The sequence below is a fragment of the Nomascus leucogenys genome, chromosome 24 (genome assembly GCF_006542625.1).
Source record: "Nomascus leucogenys isolate Asia chromosome 24, Asia_NLE_v1, whole genome shotgun sequence".
Lineage (NCBI taxonomy): Eukaryota > Metazoa > Chordata > Mammalia > Primates > Hylobatidae > Nomascus > Nomascus leucogenys.
The window spans coordinates 21,987,078-22,010,852 of NC_044404.1; the positions used below are offsets into that span (position 1 = coordinate 21,987,078).

The following is a 23,775-nucleotide window of genomic DNA, read 5'->3' on the forward strand; positions in this document are numbered from 1 at the left end:
GTACCAGTCCCAACTGGCCTAGAAAGATGAACATTGCAGAGGGCAGCGGTGGGAGGCACCTGGGAGGGAGACATTTGGGCCAAGGCTTGGAGGCTGGCCAACTGAGCCCCTGCCCCCAAGTCACTCATCCACCCCTTGACTCCTCTCTGCCATTCCCTGCATTTCTCTTTCCTCCAACTCCCCTCTGATCTCTGGGGTCCATCCTTCTCTTTTTACCTTCTTTCTCTTGAGTTCTCTCCTCTCTCTTCATTCCCCAGTCATCCATTCATTCATTTGTTTATTCATCCACTCATCTAACACAAACTGAGCACCAGCTCTATGCCAGGGCATTGGAACCTGAGTGAGGCAGTCCCCAGAACTGGTGGTGAGTGCGTCCACCACACTCAACTCAACCCGTAAAAGGAGGCTCTGAGATCTGCCCTGTCCCTCAGACGCACCCAGAGACAAACACACCCTCACACCTGGCAACTTCGTAGAAAACACCTGGAGACCGTCATGGCTCTCGGGCGCCCCTTGCTGGTAACTTGGGATGTTGCATCCTAGACTGGAGAGTCCAAGTGTGACTCTGGGAAGGGGCTGTCCTGGCTCCCCACTAACTCCCGGTGCACTGCAACTTCTGCCAGCAGTTCTATTCTAGGGGCTTCTAAGAGTGCGGTCCTTGTCATAAATGTTCAGTGCCCTACCCTTTTGTTTGTTGTTGTTTGTTTTTTTTAGAGACCAATCTCACTCTGTTGCTCAGGCTGGAGTGCAGTGGCTCCATCTCGGCTCACTGCAACCTCCGCCTCCCGGGTTCAAGTGATTCTCCTGCTTCAGCCTCCCCAGTAGGTGGGACTACAGGTGTGTGCCACCATGCCTGGCTAATTTTTGTATTTTTTAGCAGAGATGGGGTTTCACTATATTGCCCAGGCAGGTCTTAAACTCCTGACCTAAGGTAATCCGCCCACCTCAGTCTCCCAAAGTGCTGGGATGACAGGCGTGAGCCACTGCGCCCGGCCTAACGCCCTAGCCTTCGTGAGGCCCAAGCCAAAGGCCAGAGTAAGAAGCAGTGACAGATGTGTGTTTGTCGTACTGGGAAGGGGGGACGGGGTGTGTGCTCTGGAATGTGTGTGTGCATCATGGATATGTGTGCTCCGGTGTTGTACACAGGAGGGGTCTGTACACGGGGCTGCCCGGGGGCACATTCTGAGTTTGTGCTTGTGTATGATTGTCCTGTGGTGAGCACGCCTATGCAAACCACCATCAAAGACCTAGGGAGCTGAGAGGCCAAAGAAAGAGGCTGACAAGTCCAGTTTATCAGAAAGAAAATAGGGACTTGCAAACAGAAGTTGCAAATTCATTTGCTCAATAAAACGCTTTTGAGATCTATCCGTAGCGACACCATCGAGCGATTGCAAGATGGGGCACCCCTGTACCTACCCTCCAGAATATATTCTTTTTATAGCAAGCTTTTAGGGTAAAGACACGTGCAGCTGGTCATGCCTCAGATATTCTGAAGCTCTTGACCACTGGAGAGTCCAGATTAGCTTTTTTTTTTTTTTTTTTTGAGATGGAGTCTCACTCTGTCACCAGGCTGGAGTGCAGTGGCGCGATCTCGGCTCACTGCAACCTCTACCTCCTGGGTGCAAGCGATTCTCCTGCCTCAGCCTCCCGAGTAGCTGGGATTACAGGTGCCCACCACCACGTCTGGCTAATTTTGTATTTTTGGTGGAGATAGGGTTTCACCATGTTGGCCAGGCTCGTCTCGAACTCCTGAGCTCAAGTGATCCACCTGCCTCAGCCTCTCAAAGTGCTGGGATTACAGGCGTGAGCCACCACACCCGGCCGTGATTAGCGTTTTTTTTTTTTTTTTTTTTTTTTTTTTGAGACGGAGTCTCGCTCTGTCGCTCAGGCTACAGTGCAGTGGCGTGATCTTGGCTCACTACAAGGTCCGCCTCCTGGGTTCACGCCATTCGCCTGCCTCAGCCTCCCGAGTAGCTGGGACTACAGGTGCCCGCCACCACGCCTGGCTAATTTTTTTGTATTTTTGGTAGAGTCGGGGTTTCACCATGTTAGCCAGGATGGTCTCGATCTCCTGACCTCGTGATCCACCCGCCTCGGCCTCCCAAAGTGCTGAGATTACAGGCGTGAGCCACCGCCCCGGCGTCGTGATTAGCGTTTTTATGAAGGGTTATCTATGCTACAGCCATTGTCTTAAGCACTTGCTGCAGAATTTAAGAACTTGCTGGCCAGGCATGGTGACTCATGCCTATAATCCCAGCACTATGTGACAGTGACACCCTGTACGTACAAAAATTTTTTTTTTTTTTTGAGACAGAGTTTTGCTCTTGTTGCCCAGACTGGAGTGCAATGGTGCAATCTCAGCTCACTGCAACCTCTGCCTCCAAGGTTCAAGCGATTCTCCCGCCTCAGCCTCCCAAGTAGCTGGGACTGCAGGCATATGCCACCATGCCCAGCTAATTTTGTATTTTTAGTAGAGATGGAGTTTCTCCATGTTGGTCAGGCTGGTCTTGAACTCCCGACCTCAGTTGATCTGCCTGCCTTGGCCTCCCAAAGTGCTGGGATTACCGGCGTGAGCCACTGCGCCCGGCCTCAAATTTTTTTTTTTTTTTAATTAGCCAGGTGTGATGGTCTGCATCTATAGTCCCAGCTACTCGGGACGCTAAGGTGGGAGGGTCACTTGAGTCTGGGGGGGTCAAGGCTGCAGTGATTGCACCACTGCATTCCAGCCTGGGTGACAGAGCGAGGCCTTGTCTTAAAAAAATAATAAAATTGCTTCAAAGCACTGTGATATGCTGGAGTCAGACATCAGTCATCATGGCAGTTTCATTTCATCATGATGTCACTCTTGCCATGAAACAGGCTATCCGCCTACAAGCATGCTCTGGGGCTATGGAGAAGTGCGTGTGAGTAGTCCTTACCTGTGCACGCTAGGTGTTCACTGAGTACACGCACGGACGTGCATGGGCAGCACTCTCACCTCAGATGGAGCCGCTCTGAGGCTTTGACTCTGAGCTCCCTGGTGGGATGGGGTGCGTGTTGTCCATGAACGTCCCCTGTTCTGGCTTCCCTCTCCTCCCTGTCTCACTTCCCCACTGCCCTACAGATGCTTCTTGGGATCTCCTCCCACATAAATCACTTGCGCTCAAATCCTGTCTCAGAGTCTTCTGGGAGATGAAGGAGGCAGCCCGGGGTGGGCAACACACTGAGGTTGGCAGAGTGCAAAGATGGCAAGAGCCTGGGCCCATGGTGACACCATTAAGGAAACAGAGAATAAGAGAGTAAGGCTGACTCCATTTTAAAATAAGCTGTGGCTGGGTGTGGTGGCTCACGCCTATAATCTCAGCACTTTGGGAGGCCAAGGCGGGTGGATCACCTGAGGTCAGGAGGTCGAGACCAGCCTGGCCAACATGGAGGAACACCATCTCTACTAAAAATACAAAAATTAGTCGGGTGTGGTGGTGGGCGCCTGTAATTCCAGCTGCTCGGAAGGCTGAGGCAGGAGAATCGCTTGAACCTGAGAGGCAGAGTTTGCAGTGAGCTGAGATCGTGCCACTGCACTCCTGCTTGGGTGACAGAGTGACACTCTGTCCCAAAAAATAAAATAAAATAATAAAATCATAAAATGAACTGCATCTTCAAACTAGCAAGACACACTTCTAACCGGTCACAACTCACGGCCGTGAGATGTTTCCAGCGAAGGAAGCGGTTTAATAATTCCTGCAAGGCAAACTCCTATGACGGCAGGATGTCCAGGTGTCCTGATACCACATCACAACATTTGCTTTTAAGACAGTTACAGTCATGCTTTGATGTATTTCCGCACTAAAATACCAAGGATAATTTTCTTTAAATCAACAAAGTACTAAATTTTCTTTTAAAAAGGTTATTGTATTTATGGCTGGGCACTGTGGCTCATGCCTGTAATCCCAGCACTTTGGGAGGCTGAGGCAGGTGGGTCACTTGAGGCCAGGAGTTCGAGACCAGCCTGGCCAACATGGCGAAATCCCGTCTCTAATAAAAATCCAAAAAATTAGCTGAGCATGGTGGCGCATGCCTGTAGTCCCAGCTACTCGGGAAGCTGAGATGGAAGAATTGCTTGAACCTGGGAGGCGGAGGTTGCAGTGAGCTGAGATTGCACCACTGCACTCCAGCCTGCACAACAGAAAGGACCTCATCTCCAAAAAAAAAAAGAAGAAGAAAAGAAAATAAATTTTATTTATTTATTTATTTATTTTTCAAAGCCAAATACTTCTGAATTTCTTAAAAAAAATTTTTTTTTTCTACACAGTCTTGCTCTGTTGTCCAGCTGGGGTACAGTGGCCCCATCACTGCTCGCTGCAGCCTTGACCTCCCGGGCTCAAGTGATCCTCGCACCTCAACCTCCCAAGTAGCTGGGACTACAGGTGCATGCTACCATGCCCAGCTGATTTTTGTATTTTTTTGTAGAGATGGACATTTATCCCGTTGCCCAGGCTGGTCTTGAACTCCTAGGCTCAAGTGATCCACCTACCTCAGCCTCTCAAAGTGCTAGGAGGTGTGAGCCACTGCACCTGGACTCAGATTTTGCCTTTCTTGAAAACCTCCCTCGAACTCAGCCCATCCGCTCCTCCACTGCCCCCATCCTGGTTACCTGGAGAACCTCTGCAGAACCCACACTAGCCTCCCTGATGGCATTCTGGCTCCTCTTCAAACCGTTTCCCAATCAGCAGCCTGAGATACGTGTCAAGACATAAACTGGATCATGTTCTCCTGTGGAAAACCCTTCAAAGGCCCCCTGTGGCCTTGTGTGCCTGCCCTGCAGGAATCTCCAGCCCCACTTCTCCGCTCCCCTCCCAGAGAAGCTCCAATCCTTAGATTTATTCCTCCCTGTATCGTGGCTGGGCAGGGGCAGGGGCAGGCTGGATTTCCCAGGCACCTATGACAGCAGGCTTCTCCCACTTCCAGTGGGAGATTGAAAGGCAGGAGGGAGAGAGAAACCTCCCTCCTGTCCTCCAAAAGGTACTTCTCTCCCTACATTTCCTCCACAGCTCCCAGCAGACATGCCTGGGCTGGGCCCAGCTTTGGCGAGGTGACCTCTGCTCCTGGGCTTCAGCTACCAGCATCTCCTCTCTCTGTCCTACCATCTCGGGAGGGAGCTCTACTAATCTCTTGAGTTCCCACATCTTCCCTGCTGGCTTTTCTGCACCTCCCTCACCGAGACAGCCAATTCCCCAGATTAAATTCCCTGTACTTCAAATGCTTGAGATTTCTGTTTCTGGTTTGACTCTGACTGACAAAGGCAGCCTTCCATCCTGAGGAGGAAGCCAGCAGCCGGTGTGGGGCAGAGCCAGGGGAACAGCAGAAACCCTAAGCCTCAGCTCAGGTGCACCTCTCTTCGGCTCCCCCGCCTCTGCCTCTCCACTTAAAGTCAAGTCCTGTGAGATTGTACATTTCCTATTTGTGGCCAGGCATGGTGGCTCAGATCTGTAATCCCAGCACTTTGGGAGGCCGAGGCAGGCGGATCACCTGAGGTCGAGAGTTCAAGACTAGCCTGACCAACATGGTAAAACGAGGTCTCTACAGAAATATAAAAATTAGCCGGGCGTGGTGGCACATGCCTGCAGTTCCAGCTACTGGGGAGGCTGAGGCACGAGAATCGCTTGAACCTGGGAGGCAGAGGCTGCAGTGAGCCGAGATCGTGCCACTGTACTCCAGCCTGAGCGACAGAGCTAGATAAAATGAGGCTGAGACCTGGGCTGCATTCCCAGACAGATAGCCAGTTAAGGTTAAGGCATTTTAGGTCACGGGATGAGATAGGAGATCCACACAAAATACAGGTCATAAAGACCTTGCTGATAAAACAGGTTGCAGTAAAGAAGCCGGCCAAAACCCACCAAAACCAAGATAGCAATGAGAGTGACCTCCGGTCGTCCTGACTGCTACACTCCCACCAGCACCACGACAATTTACAAATGCCATGGCAATGTCAGGAAGTTACCCTATATGGCCTAAAATAAGGGGAGGCATGAATGATCCACCCCTGGTTTAGCATATCAGCAAGAAATAACCATAAAAATGGGCATGTCTATGGAGTAACCATTCTTTATTCCTTTACTTTCTTAACAAACTTGCTTTCACTTTACTCTGTGAACTCTCCCTAAATTCTTTCTTGCACAAGATCCAAGAACCCTCTCTTGGCATCTGGATTGGGACCCCTTTCCTGTAACACCGGGAAGGTATGGCACTGGCTGTGGGGAAAGGGCTGTGCCTGTCCCCACTGCCATTGCTCAATAACCTCCTTGGATCCCAGCCAGGGTGATGCCTTCCCTGGGACAAGAGATACCTGCTTACTGTCCTAGCCCTGGGTTCCCATGATGGCTTCTTTGTACCACAGGAGGGGCACCTGGAGGGCCTCCTTCCCCATCCCTGACACTGCTGTCCCATCTGGGACAGGTGGGGCTGGTAGCTGGGGAATGTTGACCTGTAGTCATCAAAGAGATCAGAATCCAGTTTTTGAGAGTTTATTCCAGCAAAAACCTGAGCATAGTCATCCAGAAACATGGGCTCCAGAGAAAAGGAGTAAGTGCTCCAAAGTTAAAAGTTAAAGTCTTGCCAGGCGCGGTGGCTCACGCCTGTAATCCCGGCACTTTGGGAGGCTGAGGCGGGCAGATCACTTGAAGTCAGGAGTTTGAGACCAGGCTGGCCAACCTGGTGAGACCCCATTTCTACTAAAAATACAAAAAATTAGCTGGGCGTGGTAGTGCACGCCTGTAATCCCAGCTACTCGGGAGGCTGAGGCAGGAGAATTGCTTGAACCCAGGAGGCAGAGGTTGCAGTGAGCCGAGATCGTGCCACTGCACTCCAGCCTGGGCAACAGAGTGAGACTCCATTTCAAAAAAAAAAAAAAAAGCTTTAAGGTCTTGGAGCCAGGTGTGGTGACGGGAACCTGTAGACCCAGCTATTCAGGAGGCTGAGGTGGGAGGATAGCATGATCCCGAGCTGGGGACTGCTCTGAGCTATCATCACAGCACCGCACTCCAGCCTAGGCTACAGAGTGACACACTCTGTCTCTTAAAAAAAAAAAAAGAAAAAAACCAGTAGGGCACAGTGGCTCACGCCTGTAATCCCAGCACTTTGGGAGGCCCAGGTAGGTCGATCATGAGGTCAGGAGTTCAAGACCAGCCTGGCCAACATGGCGAAACCCCGTCTCTACTAAAAATACAAAAATTAGCTGGGCACCTGTAATCCCAGCTACTTGGGACGCTGAAGCAGGAGAATTGCTTGAACCTGGGAGGCAGAGGTTGCAGTGAGCCGAGATCGTGCCATTGCACTCCAGCCTGGGCAACACTCGTCTCAAAAAAAAAAAAAAAAAAAGCCGGGCGCCGTGGCTCACGCCTGTAATCCCAGCACTTTGGGAAGCTGAGGTGGGTGGATCACTTGAGGTTGAGAGTTTGAGACCAGGCTGGTCAACATGGAGAAACCCCATCTCTACTAAAAATACAAAAACTAGCCCGACGTGGTGGCAGGTGCCTGTAATCCCAGCTACTCCGGAGGCTGAGGGCAGGAGAATCACTTGAACCCGGGAGGCAAAGGTGGCAGTGAGCTGAGATCTTGCCATTGCACTCCAGCCTGGGGGACAAGAGCGAGACTTTGTCTCAAAAAAAAAAAAAAAAAAAAAAATTAAGATCTTGCTCATACAGGCAGAAAACAAAGAAATTTAGTAGGACTATAACATTTCTATACCAGGCTGGTTCATGAGTTACAACAATATAGCTAGTTAAAATTTGTCTTCTTTTCCATATAGTTTGTTTTATTTTCCTTTCCAATTTGTATATTTAACATTCTATCTTAGATAATGTCATAGTCATGAAGTCTTTGTGTGAGAGAGAAAAGAAGGAAGTTAATTTATAATGAAGATTGACAGTTAGAGGCAAACAGTCTGCCCTGTCACCCTTTAGTCATTTACAACATTTTATAAAACAATGTAGGTAAGGAAAAGCTAATCGATAACACAAACAAAAGTTATGGCGTCCTGTTTACATTACTCAGGTCCCATAATCTCATTCCCTTAAGTCTAAGGTATTTTAAAGTTCCAACAGCTTAGATTTTGAATATCTTATTTTCACAGAAACTACAGGGCAATAAGGCACCAGAGTCCCAGACTTAGGACCACTGTGTGTGATTCACCGTAAACACTGGCATATTAAAGGCTCTGAGAAGTCCTGTAGGAAAGGACAATTTGAACTTTGTTTGATCTCATATTTTCCAATCCCATCTGACCTTTAGGTCTTCACTGAGTGCCCACTGGGTTATATTCTGGGAGCCGAGGCCACAGCAGTGAACAAAGCACACAAAACCCCCCACCCCATGGGGGCTCCGTTCTAGTGGGTCCATTTATCATCAAACATCTATTAATATCTCAAGAATGTGCCCATCAGGACACCATCCAGATGCTGCTGCGCTTTTCCAGGCCACACAGAGGGGACACCCTCCAGATGCACCCTGCAGGAATATCAGGCTCAACCGTGCTTTCAGGGTAGGAAGAGGAGGGCATTTGAAGAGTCCTTTTGCTTCCTTCATTCATGTGTTGCCTCCTTGAATAAACTCTGTTGAAAACCTACCATGTGCCAGGCTCCCTTCTAGGTACTGGGAATCCGAAGATGAATAAGATAAAGTTTTGACTCTCAAAGAGCTTCCTATGGGGTGGGAACTAGAAAGAATGGAACTCCCCCAGTCCCAGGAAAAAGGCTCACCAGCTTCCCCTCCGTCCCCTCCCCAGCTTCCCTGCCCTCCCTCTCCCTCCCAGACTGACCTCTTAATTTTGCATACTCTCCGACCTAACCTCTGCCTCCCATTCAGGAAATGGCTTGCTTTGCTTCAGGCTGAGGCCTAAAGTAGATCTAACCCCTCGATCTTCCGTCTTGGGGGGCAGGTGTTGGGAGGAGATTCATCTTCAGGGATTTCACTCAAGCTACTCCTAGGCCAGAAAACCCTCAGAGAGTTAATCAGCCGTGCAACTGCCAGTGTCAGTCCATAAGGCCTTGAAGTGACCAATGAGGCAGGGGTTGTGATGGGACAGTTGGCGTCAGGGAGCCCCTCTCCCTGGGGACCCAGCAGAGCCGACAGAGAAGCTGGGACTTGCTCAAGGTCACCTGGGAAAGAAGCTGGGAAGGCTTCTCATTTGAAGTTCCGGGAGGGAGAGTGAACCCTCCTCGTGCCCTTGGGCTACCCTTCACCAGGTCAAGCAGTGACAAACCAGGGAGACTTGAGCAAGTCCTGGCTTTTCTCTGGGCCATTATTTTCCCTTCTGTCACGTGTAAGTGGTTGGATTAGATTGTGTTTTAGGCCCCGTGGTTTTCAGACACTACAGTGGAATCTGGGCTTATCGGACCTAACCCTCTCTCTCCCCAGCCACCTCCTGGGCCCCTCCCTCCTTCTTCCCTGGCGTAGGGTCTGGGGAATGGCTCACAGAGCTTTCAAGCTGAGCAAACAAACATGTCCGGGTGCATAGGGAACAGAGGGCAGGGGAGGGTATGGCTATTTTTATCACAGTATGAAGGATTTTCACAGCTGCTTCCGTTGTGTCCACACACGTTCCTTGATCCCAGGCTATCAGAGTGGCTAGGGTGTGATTGGAGGGGATTCACTCCTAAAAGAAAACCTGCCCAGCAAGATGCCTGACTTTCCCCCAGGAGGGATCCATTTAAATTGCCCCGTCTGGCCGGGCGCAGCGGCTCATGCCTTACCAGCACTTTGGAGTGAGTTGATCCAGGTCGAGTTGAGACGTGGACATGGTGTCTGGAGGTTGTTGGCTAGGCAGGTTTGGCATGAAAAAAAAAAAAAAAAAAAAAAAAAATTGAAGAACAGGGGCTGCGGCAAACAATCTCATCCACACCTCCTGGAGCACATGTGTCAGGTTTTCTCACGGTGTAGACCTAGGAGGGAAACTGCTGGATCACCCGTGAATTCAGCTTTCGGGGTCACCTGCTCTTTGACCTCATCTCCCACCACTCTACTTTGACTACCAAGCTCCTGTCACACTGGCCTCCCTTTCCTTGAACAAGCCAAGCCCATTACAGCCTCCAGAACTTCGCACCTGCTGTCCCTTCCCTCCAGAGTGCGTTTCTTTCAGGGATTCCCGTGGCTGGCTTTTACTTATCCTCGGTACTCCATCAGATATGACCTCCTCAGCCCAAATGTCACTTTCCCTGTCCCCCCATCTAAATGACTTACTCCCATTCCCACCCCAATCACCTATGTTTCATTTTCTTTTCTTTTCTGATTTTTTTTGTTGTTGTTGTTGTTTTTGAGACAGTCTTGCTCTGTGGCCCAAGCAGGAGTGCAGTGGCATGATCTCGGCTCACTGCAACCTCAGCCTCCCCGCCTCCCACGTTCAAGCGATTCTCCTCCCTCAGCCTCCCAGTAGCTAGGATGACAGGTGCTGGGATTATAGGTGCCCACCACCACGCCTGGCTAATTTTTGTAGTTTCAGTAGAGATAGGGTTTCACCATGTCTCCAACTTCTGACCTCAAGTGATCCTCCCGCCTTGGCCTCCCAAAGTGCTGGGATCACAGGTGTGAGCCACCGCTCCTGGCCTAGACTCAAACTCTAGAAGGGCTGAGACCATGTATTTTTCACAGCTGTATCCCCTAGTACAGTGCCTGATACATAGAGAAAAAGTGCTCAACAAGAATTTTTTTGCGGAGGTGGGTACTAATATGAATCTCATGTTAGGAAAAAACTGAGACTCAGAGAGGTTAAGCCATGTGCCCAAAGTTGCAGAGCTTGGAGGTGGCAGAACCAGGATTGAACCCTGGTCTGCCCAGTTCCAGTGCCCCTGTTCTTTCGGAAAGAGGAGGTCTTCTCCTGACATGAGCTTTTCTTCCTGAACTCCTGTTATCAGTTGGCCACTCCGCACCACCTGTGCAGCCACCTGTTGGAAGGAACGCTAGGTCCTTCCTTTAGCTGTCACTCCTCCATCTGCACTGGGTGAGGACTATGGCCTTGGACCATGGGAGACCTGTATTTCCACCACCTGTTCTGGGAGTAGGGCCCAATCAGCCCCCCTGCTTATCTTCTGCCCTATATTAGAGCCCCAGGCTCTGTGCCCTTTCCTATCATCCCAAAACTCACGATGCTCCGGCTGCTCAGTTCCCTCCTCCTTGTGGCTGTTGGTAAGACCCCAACCTGTGTGTGTGCTCCCTAGGCTGCCCTAGACTAGGAATCCTTGAAATCTACCACTTGCTCTGAGTCCCATGACACCCTACGCCTGGTTCCACAGGAGGGGGTCTCAGCTTGTACCCGGGGGCATGACTGTGGGGGCTTTCAGCTTATGATGGAGCAGGAGAGTGGAGGGGAAGCCGTGGATGGAGAAAGACCCCCAAAGGGCTGTGGTGGAAGTCCTTGATGGGGGCAGTAAACAAAGTCAAACGGTTAAGAGTTTGGGCTGTGTGGTTGGACATCTTGGGTTGGAATTTCCACAGCTCTACTTACCACTCCAACTCTCCTCTCACACTCCCCCTACCTGGCTCCATATTCTATGCTCTGGCCTTTTCCTGGTCTCTCTGCCATATTACATTCCAGCTCAGGGCCACCTCTTCCAAGCAGCCTCCCTTGACAGGCAATAATGGTAACAGATAACATTGATTGAGTGCTTACTATGCCAGGCAGAATCTTTAGGGTTTTTCTTATATTTTCTCATGTAATTCTCACAACAGCCTCAGGAGATCAGTACTATCATTATCCCCATTTTACCGACCCTCAGGGAAGTAAAGTAGCTTATCATAGAACAAAAGGCAGAGCTGCACTTAATGTTTTTTTTTTCTTTTTTTTTTTTTTTTTTTGTAGAGATGGGGTCTTGCTTTGTTGCCCAGACTGGTCTCAAAATCCTGGCCTCAAGCGATCCTACCCCCTTAGCCTCCTGAGTAGCTGAGATTACAGGCACATGCCACCACACCTGGCTACTTTATTTTATTTTACTTTATTTTTCTAGAGACGAGGTCTTGCTATGTTGCCCAGGCTGGTCTCAAACTCCTGGGCTCAAGCGATCCTCCCACCTCGGCCTCTGAAAGCACTAGGATTACAGGTGTGAGCCACCACACACAGCCCAGAGCTGCACTTTGAATCCTGGAAGTCCTTCTTTAAAGCCTCCACTCTGTATGACAATAGCTCTCATTTTTTGAGGGCTCATCCAGGGCCAGGCATTGTTCTAAGTGTATCAACCTCTTCAATCCTCCCAATGAAGGAGGCCACATTTTAATCTCTATCCCTGGACTCCTGGGATTCTGGAAAGCCCTGCTCTAGTTTAAATGTTCACTGTTCATATGTGGTTACTGAGGTCCAGAGGGTGAAAGGGGCTTGCATGGGGTCACACAGCCAGTTGAAGGCACAGCTTGGACTGGGACCCTGGCCTCCTCTTTGCTTTTGGGGACCCTCCAGCTGATTGACAGCTCTCCTCTCCCCCCTAGCCTCAGGCTATGGCCCACCTTCCTCTCGCCTTTCCGGCCGCGTTGTCAATGGTGAGGATGCAGTCCCCTACAGCTGGCCCTGGCAGGTAAGAGCAATACCAGCTGCCCTCATTCCCACCGTGGGCTCTGGACCCTAAGCTCTAATGGCGCGGCATCCAGCCTTGACCCCATTGCAATGTCCACTTCAGCTTCCAAAGACCAGGCAGCCCTTGGACCATCTACTTCACAGGGAGGTTTTGCCCATTCCATCTGTAACCCTCACTGGGCTATTTGCAACTTACAAGTGGAATCAGGGGTGAAGGTAATGCTTAACTCAAGGAGCTGGCACACTGATGGTGGAATTTCAGGCACTGTGTTGAAGAAGTGAGATTTTCAGAGACTCATTTCTAGATTCCTAGGATGATACAACAAGGCTATGAGGTCTGAAAGCAACAAGGGAGTGAGGAGTCTTATAAGGCCAGTGGAGGGAAGCTCAGAAGGCTGGACTTGATGTGCTGTGGCTATTTAAATTTAATTAAATTAGGCTAGGCCGGGTGGCCCACACCTGTAATCCCAGCTACTCAGGAGGCTGAGGCAGGAGAATTGCTTGAACCTGGGAGGTGGAGGTTGCAGTGAGACGAGATCACACCACTGCACTCCAGCCCCGGGCAACAGAGTGAGACTCTGTCTCAAAAAAAATTAAATTAAATTATTATTACTATTATTATTATTGAGACAGAGTTTCACTCTTGTTGCCCAGGCTGAAGTGCAATGGCCACCCGGGTTCAAACAATTCTCCTACCTCAGCCCCCCAAGTAGCTGGGATTACAGGCACCCACCACCAAGCCTGGCTAATTTTATATTTTTAGTAGAGACAGGGTTTCGCTATGTTGGCCAGGCTGGTCTGGAACTTCTGACCTCAGGTGATCCACCTGCCTCAGCCTCTCAAAGTGCTGGGATTACAGATGTGAGTCACTGCACCCAGCCAAAATTTACTTAAATTAAAAATGTTATCCCTTTACTGGGTATATACCCAAAGGATTATAAATCATGCTGCTATAAAGACATAAGCACATGTATGTTTATTGCGGCACTATTCACAATAGCAAAGACTTGGAACCAACCCAAATGTCCAACAACGATAGACTGGATTAAGAAAATGTGGCACATACACACCATGGAATACTATGCAGCCATAAAAATGATGAGTTCATGTCCTTTGTAGGGACACGGATGAAACTGGAAACCATCATTCTCAGCAAACTATCACAAGGACAGAAAACCAAACACCGCATGTTCTCACTCATAGGTGGGAATTGAACAATGAGAACACATGGACACAGGAAGGGGAACATCACACACTGGGGACTGTTGTGGAGTGGGGGGAGGGGGGAGGGACAGCATTAGGAGATATACCTAATGCTAAATGACGAGTTAATGGGTGCAGCACACCAACATGGCACATGGATACATATGTAACAAACCTGCACGTTGTGCACATGTACCCTAAAACTTAAAGTATAATAATAATAAAATTAAAAAAAAAGTTAACAATTCAGTTCCTCAGTGCTTGCCATATTTCTTTTTTTCTTTTCTTTTTTTTTTTTGAGACAGGGTCTTGCTCTGTTGCCCAGGCTGGAGTGCAGTGGTGTGATCTCAGCTCACTGCAGCCTTGACCTCCTAGGTCCAAGCAATCATCCCACCTCAGCCTCCGGTGTAGCTAGGACTACAGGCATGCACCACCACGCCCAGCTAATTTTTATATATTTTTGTAAAGATGGGGTCTCACTATGTTGCCCAGGCTTGCCTCGAACTTCTGAGCTCCAGTGATCCTCCCGTCTTGACCTCCCAAAGTGCTGGGATTATAGGTGTGAGCCACCATGCTTGGCCTGCTTGCCACATTTCAAATGTTCAATAGTCACATGTGGCTAGTGGCTACCATATTGGACAGCAAAGATATAGAACATTCCCATCATTATGGGAAGTTTTATTGGAGAGGGTCAGCAGGCTGGTTCTGTAAAGGGCCAGAGAATGAATATTTTAGGCTATTTGATGGTTTGGATAGTAATGACTTGACCGTGCCATGGTAGCATGAAAGCAGACACAAACAATACAGAAATGAATGTGACTATTTCCAGGACATCTTTATTACAAAAACAGACCAGAAGCCTGGTGTGGCCCACTGTCCACAGTTTGCTAGCCCTGGTCTAGAGGGAGCTTTTGAAAATCAGAATATGTAGGAAATGGGAAGAGAGGCAAAGAGCTCATCAGGGTGAGCTGTGCTTCAGAAGGCTCAAGAGGCCTTGAAAGAGCTGAGGTTCAAAAGAGTCGGGGGGCTGGGCGTGGTGGCTCATGCCTGTAATCCCAGCACTTCGGGAGGCCGAGGTGGGCAGATCACCTGAGGTGAGGAGCTCGAGACCAGCCTGGCCAGCATGGTGAAACTCCATGTCTACTAAAAATACAAAATTAACCAGGCACGATGGCAGGTGCCTGTAATTCCAGTTACTCTGGAGACTGAGGCAGGAGAATCGCTTGAACCCGGGAGGCAGAGGTTGAAATGAGCTGAGATTACCACCATTGCACTCCAGCCTGGGGAACAAGAGCAAAACTCCATCTCAAAAAAAAAAAAAAAGTCACGGGGTGAGGGGTGCGTGATAGCACAGAGGGCCTTCAAGGGCTCTCAAGAGACAGAAGTTAGAGAATGTTGGGGTCCCCAGGGAGGTCATAGTCCTGGTGTAGGGGAGGCTTTGGAGAATCAGAATGTGACCCCCATGGAAAAGTGATAGGGCCACCACGGGCAGCTGCATAGGTCGCAGGTCCTGCGCTGCACATTTCAGAGGGTGCTCTTGTTTTCTGTGTGAATGGCGCCCTCTAGAGTTGCACAGTGCACAACATATACAGCCATTGGTGGCAACTCTCGTGGTGGGGCCCAGCCCACTGAGGCCATTTCTTCCTGGGCCACCAGGTTTCCCTGCAGTATGAGAAAAGTGGAAGCTTCTACCACACCTGTGGCGGCAGCCTCATCGCCCCCGACTGGGTTGTGACTGCGGGCCACTGCATCTCGTGAGTTCTCTACCCTGTCCCTGCCCGTGGCCCCAGACAGCCGGAGAGAGTGGGTGATGATGGGGAAGGAGGGAGGGAGCCAGTCAGGCCCGGACTGACCTCACCTCCACCCGCAGGAGCTCCCGGACCTACCAGGTGGTGTTGGGCGAGTACGACCGTGCTGTGAAGGAGGGCCCCGAGCAGGTGATCCCCATCAACTCTGGGGACCTCTTTGTGCATCCACTCTGGAACCCCAAGTGTGTGGCCTGTGGGTGAGTGAATGCTCCGGTCTGGAACCCAGAGGCTCCTCTACTCATCCCTCCATGACCCACAGCCAAGTCTAAGTAGGTTCCAACGCTGAGTAGGGACATAGGGACGGGGGAGCTGAGTCCAGCAGCCTGTGCCCAGGTCCCACACACTGAGGGTTCAAGCCAGCAGAGCCTTTAACGACCATCACCACCAAACCTGTCTCCCTACAGAGGGGATAGCAGAGCTCAGGGAGGGGCGGGAACTCCCCCAAGGCCACTTGGCTAGTGGCTTCAGAGCTCTGGCACCCTTACCCCAAATCCGAGGGTTTCTCCATTCAGTAGATGGCTCGCCCAGTGCATCCTGGGCTCCCAGCACCATGCGCAAAAGGAGGAGCACTGGGCTGAGAGTCGGGCTCTGGCATTAACTCTCTGTATGACCTGAGCAAGTCACTGGCCTTCTCTGGGCCTTAGTTTTGCCATTCGTCAAAAGGTGACCATGAAGTTGGGCTTCCTGGGTGGTTGTGAAGGCCAAGGAGACAATCTTATGCCCTTCAAGTGTACGAAAAATTCTTCTTTTTTTTTTTTTTTTGAGACGGAGTCTCGCTCTGTCGCCCAGGCTGGAGTGCAGTGGCACGATCTCAGCTTACTGCAACCTCTGCCTCCTGGGTTCACACATTCTCCTGCCTCAGCCTCCCGAGTAGCTGGGACTACAGGCGCCCGCCACCATGCCTGGCTAATTTTTTGTATTTTTAGTAGAGATGGGGTTTCACCATGTTAGCCAGGATGGTCTTGATCTCTTGACCTTGTGATCTGCCCGCCTCGGCCTCCCAAAGTGCTAGGATTACAGGCGTGAGCCACCGCGCCCGGCCATATGAAAAATTCTTCAGTCTGAGTGGCTCAGTTTTTTCTGGCGAGAGGGTCGGGTGCAGAACTCCTGCAAATGCAGTATAGGAGTGAAGCACAATATGAAGCATCTTCACAGGGCTTCTGGGGTGAGTAGAGAGAAAACAGAGACTGAGACAAAAGGACTGGAGTGACACGCAGGCAGGTGAAGACAGAGGGCAGTGGTTCTCAAAATGTGGTACCTGGGCCGGCAGTATCAGCATCATCTGGGAACCTGCAACAATGTGAATTATTGGCCAGGCACGGTAATCCCAGCACTGCCAGGGGTCGAGGGGGGTGGATCACTTGAGCTCAGGAGTTCATGACCAGCCTTCCCAACATGGTGAAACCCTGTCTCTACTAAAAATTAAAAAATTAGCCAGGCTTGGTGACGCGCACCTATAATCCCAGCTACTCCGGAGGCTGAGGCAGGAGAATTGCTTGAATCCAGGAGGCAGACGTTGCAGTGAGCCGAGATCGTGCCATTGCACTCCAGCCTGGGCAACAGAGTGAGACTCTGTCTCAAAAAAAAGTGAATTATTGGGCTTTAGCCAAGATCCACTGCATCAGAAACTGGGGTGGGATGCAACAGTCTGTTTTTGTTTTGTTTTGTTTTGTTTTTGAGACTGAGTCTCGCTCTGTCACCCAGGCTGGAGTGCAGTGGCGCAATTTCGGCTCACTACAAGCTCCGCCTCCCAGGTTCACACCATTCTCCTGCCTCGGCCTCCTGGGTAGCTGGGACTGCAGGTGCCCACCACCAAGCCCAGCTAATTTTTTTTTGTATTTTTAGTAGAGACGGGGTTTCCCCGTGTTAGCCAGGATGGTCTCAATCTCTTAACCTTGTAATCTGCAGCAGTCTGTTTTAACAAGCCCTCCAGGTGATTCTGATACAGCTGAACTGTGAGGGTTAAAGGGTCAAAGGAGAGGACAATTCTGAAGGCCAAGGGTCAGAGTGAGCCAAGGGACTAGAAGGGCTTCTTTTTTTTTTTTTGAGATGGAGTCTCACTCTGTCGCCCAGGCTGGAGTGCAGTGGCGCAATCTCGGCTCACTGCAAACTCCGCCTCCCGGGTTCACGCCATTCTCCTGCCTCAGCCTCTCCAAGTAGCTGGGACTACAGGCGCCCGCCACCATGCCTGGCTAATTTTTTTGTATTTTTTTTAGTAGAGACGGGGTTTCACCGTGGTCTCGATCTCCTGACCTCGTGATCCGTAGAAGGGCTTCTTAAAATTGCTCAGCCTTGACTGGGCGCAGTGGCTCATGCCTGTAATCCCAGCACTTTGGGAGGCCGAGGCGGGCGGATCTCCTGAGGTCAGGAGCTCTAGAACAGCCTGGCCAACATGGCAAAACCCCGTCTCTACTAAAAATAATAAACATTAGCCAGGTGTGGTGGCATGCACCTGTAATCCCAGCTACTCAGGAGGCTGAGGCAGGAGAATCACTTGAACCCAGGAGGCGGAGGTTGCAGTGAGCCAAGATGGTGCCACTGCACTCCAGCCTGGGCAACAGAGTGAGACTCTGACTCAAAAATAAATAAAAAAATGTGCTCAGCTTAAGGACGATTTAGGCCAGGTGTAGTGGCTCATGCCTGTAATTCCAGCACTTCAGGAGGTGAAAGCAGGAGGATCCCTTGGCCCAGGAGGCTGCAGTGAGCTATGATTGTGACACTGTGCTCCAGCCTGGGCAACAGACGGAGACTCAATAATAATGATGATGATGATGATGATGATGATGATGATGAAAGAGTGGATTTGGAGGGTAAAGGAGCTGGGGCATCTCAGAGGCGGAATAGCCTGGAGCAACGGCTGGAAGGTAGGACTTGGGCCGGCTGGAGGACCAGGCCCTGTGACTGTTCCCTCCTCCCCAGCAATGACATCGCCCTCATCAAGCTCTCACGCAGCGCCCAGCTGGGAGACGCTGTCCAGCTCGCCTCACTCCCTCCCGCTGGTGACATCCTTCCCAACGAGACACCCTGCTACATCACCGGCTGGGGCCGTCTCTATAGTACGTGCTGACTTCTCTAGCTGGCCACAGGGACAGTGGCAGAAAGACAGGGCCTGGGGGCTGCAGGTTGAAGGTAACACCAAGACCGGACCTTGTACTTTTCTCCCATTTCTCTCCAGCTGCAGCCTTCTCCCACCAACCTCCAAAACACCAATGTGTTCAATTGCACATGTTTTGGTACCTCCAGTGTGCCAGGTGCTGGGGATGTAATGGTGCACAAAGCATGCAGGACCCTTTAGCGGGTGGGAGGAGAGTCCTCATCAGGGCAGAAGAACTGTGCGTCCTGAATGCCCCCTTCCTCTGGGGCTCCTAGCCCTGTGCCCCCAGACTCCTGACTCTGTGCTTTTTATCCCTGCAGCCAACGGGCCACTCCCAGACAAGCTGCAGGAGGCCCTGCTGCCTGTGGTGGACTATGAGCACTGCTCCAAGTCGAACTGGTGGGGTTCGTCCGTGAAGGAGACCATGGTGTGTGCCGGAGGGGACATCCGCTCCGGCTGCAACGTGAGTCAGCTCTTACCTGCCCCAGGTGGTGTTGGGTGTGCAGGACCTTGGAATGGGGCCAACTGCCTGTAAGGTGGAGGAAGGATCTTGCCCGCTTGCCCCATTCAGCCTCCAGGCCAGGCAGGACTTGGAGGAAGTCAGCACAGTCCAGACACAGAGCCCAGGCCTGGGAGTCAGGACCCCCGGGTTGCAGTCTCAGCTCACACACTGACATGACTTGGGACAAGTCACTGTCTCTCCCTGGTCCTCAGGCTTCCACATCAGCACAGCAGGAGATACTGGTACCACGACCTCTAACGCCAGGTCGACTCTGTGGTTGTGAAGTTATAATTAAACATTAAGAATACCATCATTGTTCTGGGCACAGTCCCTCGTGCATATAATCCAAGTGCTTTGGGAGGCTGAGGTGGGAGGATTGCTTGAGGCTAGGAGTTTGAGACCAGCCTAGGTAACATAGTGAGATGCCCATCTACAAAAAACTTTTTTTAATTAGCCAGGCATGGTGGCACTCGCCCGTAGTCCCAACTACTTGAGAGGCTGAGGTGGGAGGATTGTTTGAGCCTGGGAGTTCAAGCTTACAGTGGCTGTGATTTTTGCCACTGCACTCAAGCCTGGGCGACAGAGCAAGACATCGTCTTTTTTTTTTTTTTTTGAGACAGGATCTTGCTCTGTTGCCCAGGCTGGAGTGCAGTAACGCCATCACAGCCCACTGTAGCCTTGCCTTCCTGGGCTCAAGCAATCCTCCCATGTCAGCCTCCCAAGCAGCCAGGAGTACAAGTGCATGCCACAATGCCTAGCTAATTTTAAAATTTTTTGTAGAGATGAAGTTTCACCATGTTGCCCAGGCTTGTCTCTAACTCTTGGGCTCAAGTGATCCTCCTGCCTTGGCCTTCCAAAGTGTTGTGTTTACAGATGTGAGGCACCTTCCTGGCCAAGACCTTGTCTGTTAAAGAAAAGAAAAAAATGGCCGGGCGTGGTGGCTCACTTCTTTAATCCCAGCACTTTGCGAGGCCCAGGTGGGCGGATCACGAGGTCAGGAGATCAAGACCATCCTGGATAACACGGTGAAACCTCGTCTCTACTAAAAATACAAAAAATTAGCCAGGTGTGGTGGTGGGCGCCTGTAGTCCCAGCTACTCAGGAGGCTGAGGCAGGAGAATGGTGTGAACCCGGGAGGCAGAGCTTGCAGTGAGCTGAGATCGCGGCACTGCACTCCAGCCTGGGCGACAGAGTGAGACACTGACTCAGAAAAAAAAAAAAGAATACTATCAATACCCTCATTGTATGATAATTGAGTATGAATTAATAATTAACTATCGTGCTACTAATAAGAACTATGTTTATTGAGTGCTTCTTCTCTACTGGATATCGTGCTAAGATCGTGCATCATCTCATGTAATTCCCTAGGCTCTTGGACAGATACTACTATTCCCTATCACAAATGAGTCAGCTGGCTGGGCGTGGTGGCTCACACCCATAATCCTTTTGGGAGGCCGAGGCAGGTGGATCACCTGAGGTCAGGACTTTGAGACTAGCCTGGCCAACATGGTGAAATCCCATCTCTATTAAACATACAAAAATTAGCCGGGTGTGGTGGCAGGTGCCTGTAATCCCAGCGACTTGGGAGGCTGAAGCAGGAGAAACACTTGAACCTGGGAGCCAGGAAACAGAGGTTGCAATGAGCCAAGCTTGCACCACTGCACTCCAGCCTGGACAACAGAGCGAGACTCCATCTAAAAAAATAAAAATAATAAATAATTTAAAAAAATGAGTGAGCTAAGGCTCAGAGGAGTCAAGTAATGTCAGAGTTTCTCGAAATCCCTAGAGTTCAGAACCAGTTCCATAAACCTCAGACGTGGCTCAGCCACCCACTCCTCTCTGACGGTTCCAGGGTGACTCTGGAGGACCCCTCAACTGCCCCACAGAGGATGGTGGCTGGCAGGTCCACGGTGTGACCAGCTTTGTTTCTGCCTTTGGCTGCAACACCATCAGGAAGCCCACGGTGTTCACTCGAGTCTCGGCCTTCATCGACTGGATTGAGGAGGTGAGGAGGGCAGGGTGGCCAGGAGGGCTTCAGGGCAGTGGCTCCTCTGAGAGGTGACAGGTGAGAAACATTGGATCCTGGGGAGGGCCTGAAAGGATCCTAGAAGCTCAGTGGGGAAGGGCCCTTGGGGACATTCCAGAAAGGCTTGGGGATGTTTTCTGATACAGTGTGACCCCGGGAACCTGATGGCTTCTCGGTGGCGCTTGGAACTACAGCTGAACTTCCTTATTTCAACAAGTATTTATAAAGTATCTCCTCTGGTCTTGTCCTCTCTTGTCAGAGAGGATAGAGAGACATGCCAGACAAGAGGCTGCCTGGTGGGGGACAGGTGATTACATGAACGATAATGATGCAGTCTGATGAGAGCCGAGAGAGGGGAGTCCAGGCCCCAGACTTCATCTGGGGATGGGTGATCAGAGAGGACTAATAATGCTCGTGATAACAGTAATAGCTAAATGAAAAAAAAAAGAGAGTAATAGCTGGGCACGGTGTAGTCATGCCTGTAATCCCAGCACTTTGGGAAGCAGAGGCAGGTGGATCATGAGGTCAGGAGTTCAAGACCAGCCTGGCCAAGACAGCGAAACCTCGTCTCTACTAAAAATACAAAAATTAGCCGGGCATGGTGGTGGGTGCCTGTAATCCCAGCTGCTCGGGAGGCTGAGGCAGAGAATTGCTTGAACCTGGGAGGTGGAGGTTGTAGTCAGTCGAGATCATACCACTGCACTGCAGCCTGGGTGACAGAACGAGACTCTATCTCAAAAAAAAAAAAAAGAGTAATAGCTAGCTGGGTGCAGTGATGCCCACCTGTAGTCCCAGCTACTCGGGAGGCTGAGGCAGGAGGATCGGTTGAGCCCTGGAGTTCTGGGATGTAGTGCACTATACCCATCTGGTTCTGCACCAAGTCTGGCATCAATGTGGTGATCTCCTGGGAGAGGGGACCACGAGGTGGCCTAAGGAGGGGTGATCTGTCCCAGGTCAGAAACAGAGCAGGTCAAAACTCACATGCTGAAAAGTAGTAGGATCACACCTGTGAATAGCCACTGTACTCCAGCCTGGGCAACACAGCAAGACCCTCTCTCTTAAAAAAATAAAAATAAATAAAATAAAACAGTGGTGCTTGCTTTGGCAGCACATATACTAAAATTGGAATGATACAGAGATTAGCATGGCCCCTGGGCAAGGATGACATGCAAAGTCATGAAGCCTTCCATTAAAAAAACATTTCTGGCCGAGCGCAGTGGTTCATGCCTGTAATCCCAGCACTTTGGGAGGCTGAGGCGCGTGGATCACCTGAGGTCAGGAGTTCAAGACCAGCCTGGCCAACGTGGTGGAACCCCATCTCTACTAAGAATACAAAAAATTAGCTGGGCGTGTTGGTGCATGCCTGTGGTCCCAGATACTCAGGAGGCTGAGGCAGGAGAACTGCTTGAACCTGGGAGGCGGAGGTTGCAGTGAGCCGAGATTACGCCACTGCACTCCAGCTTGGATGACAGAGCAAGACTCCATCTCAAAAAACAAACAAAAACAAACAAACAAAAAAACAATTATGATTTATAGGCCATTTAATCCCTTGGGTCCCTGATCCATGTTAAAAAAATATATATATATAAGGCCAGGCACGGTGGCTCATGCCTGTAATCCCAGCACTTTGGTAGGCCGAGGCAGGAGGATCACAAGGTCAGGAGTTCGAGACCAGCCTGGCCAATATGGTGAAATCCTGTCTCTACAAAAATATAAAAAAATTGGCCAAGCATGGTGGTGCATGGCTGTAATCTCAGCTACTTGGGAGGCTGAGGTAGGAGAATTGCTTGAACTCGGGAGGCAGACGTTGCAGTGAGCTGAGATTGCGCCACTGCCCTCCAGCCTGGGCGACAGAGCAAGACTCCATCTTAAAATAAAAGGCCGGGCGTGGTGGCTCACGCCTGTAATCCCACCACTTTGGGAGGCCGAGGTGGGCAGATCACGAGGTCAGGAGATTGAGACCATCCTGGCTAACATGGTGAAACCCCGTCTCTACTAAAAATACAAAAATTAGCCAGGCATGGTGGCATACGCCTGTAGTCCCAGCTACTGGGGAGGCTGAGGAAGGAGAATGGCATGAACCCAAGAGGTGGAGGTTGCAGTGAGTTGAGATCGTGCCACTGTACTCCAGCCTGGGCAACAGAGTGAGACTCTGTCTCAAAAAAAAAAAACAACCCAAAAAATATATATTTTGTTTATATATATACATACATATATACACACACATATGTATATATATATACACACACACACATATATATATTTTATATATATATATATATGCACACATCCCATCTAAATTCGTGCTGGGCATTGTAGATAGAACCTTAGTTAATAATTTAATCAAGAACCCCCCCATGAGGTAAGTTCTATCATTATCCCTACTACATAGAGGAGGAAACTGAGGCTCAGAGAGGTCAATCCCTCTCCCAGGGTCACACAGCAGGGCTGGAAGTTGAACCCAGTTTCATCTGACTCCAGAACCTGTGCTCCTAAATTGACTATTTTGTGTGTCCCCCCAACTTTTCCAGACCATAGCGAGCCACTAGAACCAAGGCCCAGCTGGCAGTGCTGATTGATCCCACATCCTGAATAAAGAATAAAGATCTC

General features: G+C 50.4%; 1 protein-coding gene and 1 non-coding gene across 2 annotated transcripts; both read left to right on the plus strand.

Moving 5' to 3' along the window:
* The first annotated feature begins 11,098 nt into the window (after positions 1 to 11,098).
* On the plus strand, positions 11,099 to 23,775 carry CELA3B (chymotrypsin like elastase 3B). Its single transcript, XM_030805561.1, has 8 exons — positions 11,099 to 11,154; positions 12,448 to 12,533; positions 15,392 to 15,489; positions 15,606 to 15,740; positions 18,463 to 18,599; positions 18,958 to 19,100; positions 20,992 to 21,144; positions 23,697 to 23,775. The coding sequence occupies exons 1-8, from the start codon at positions 11,115 to 11,117 to the stop codon at positions 23,712 to 23,714; spliced, it is 810 nt and encodes a 269-aa protein (XP_030661421.1). The 5' UTR covers positions 11,099 to 11,114; the 3' UTR covers positions 23,715 to 23,775.
* On the plus strand, positions 22,258 to 22,361 carry LOC115833089. Its single transcript, XR_004028539.1, has one exon. It is a non-coding gene; the product is annotated as a U6 spliceosomal RNA (small nuclear RNA).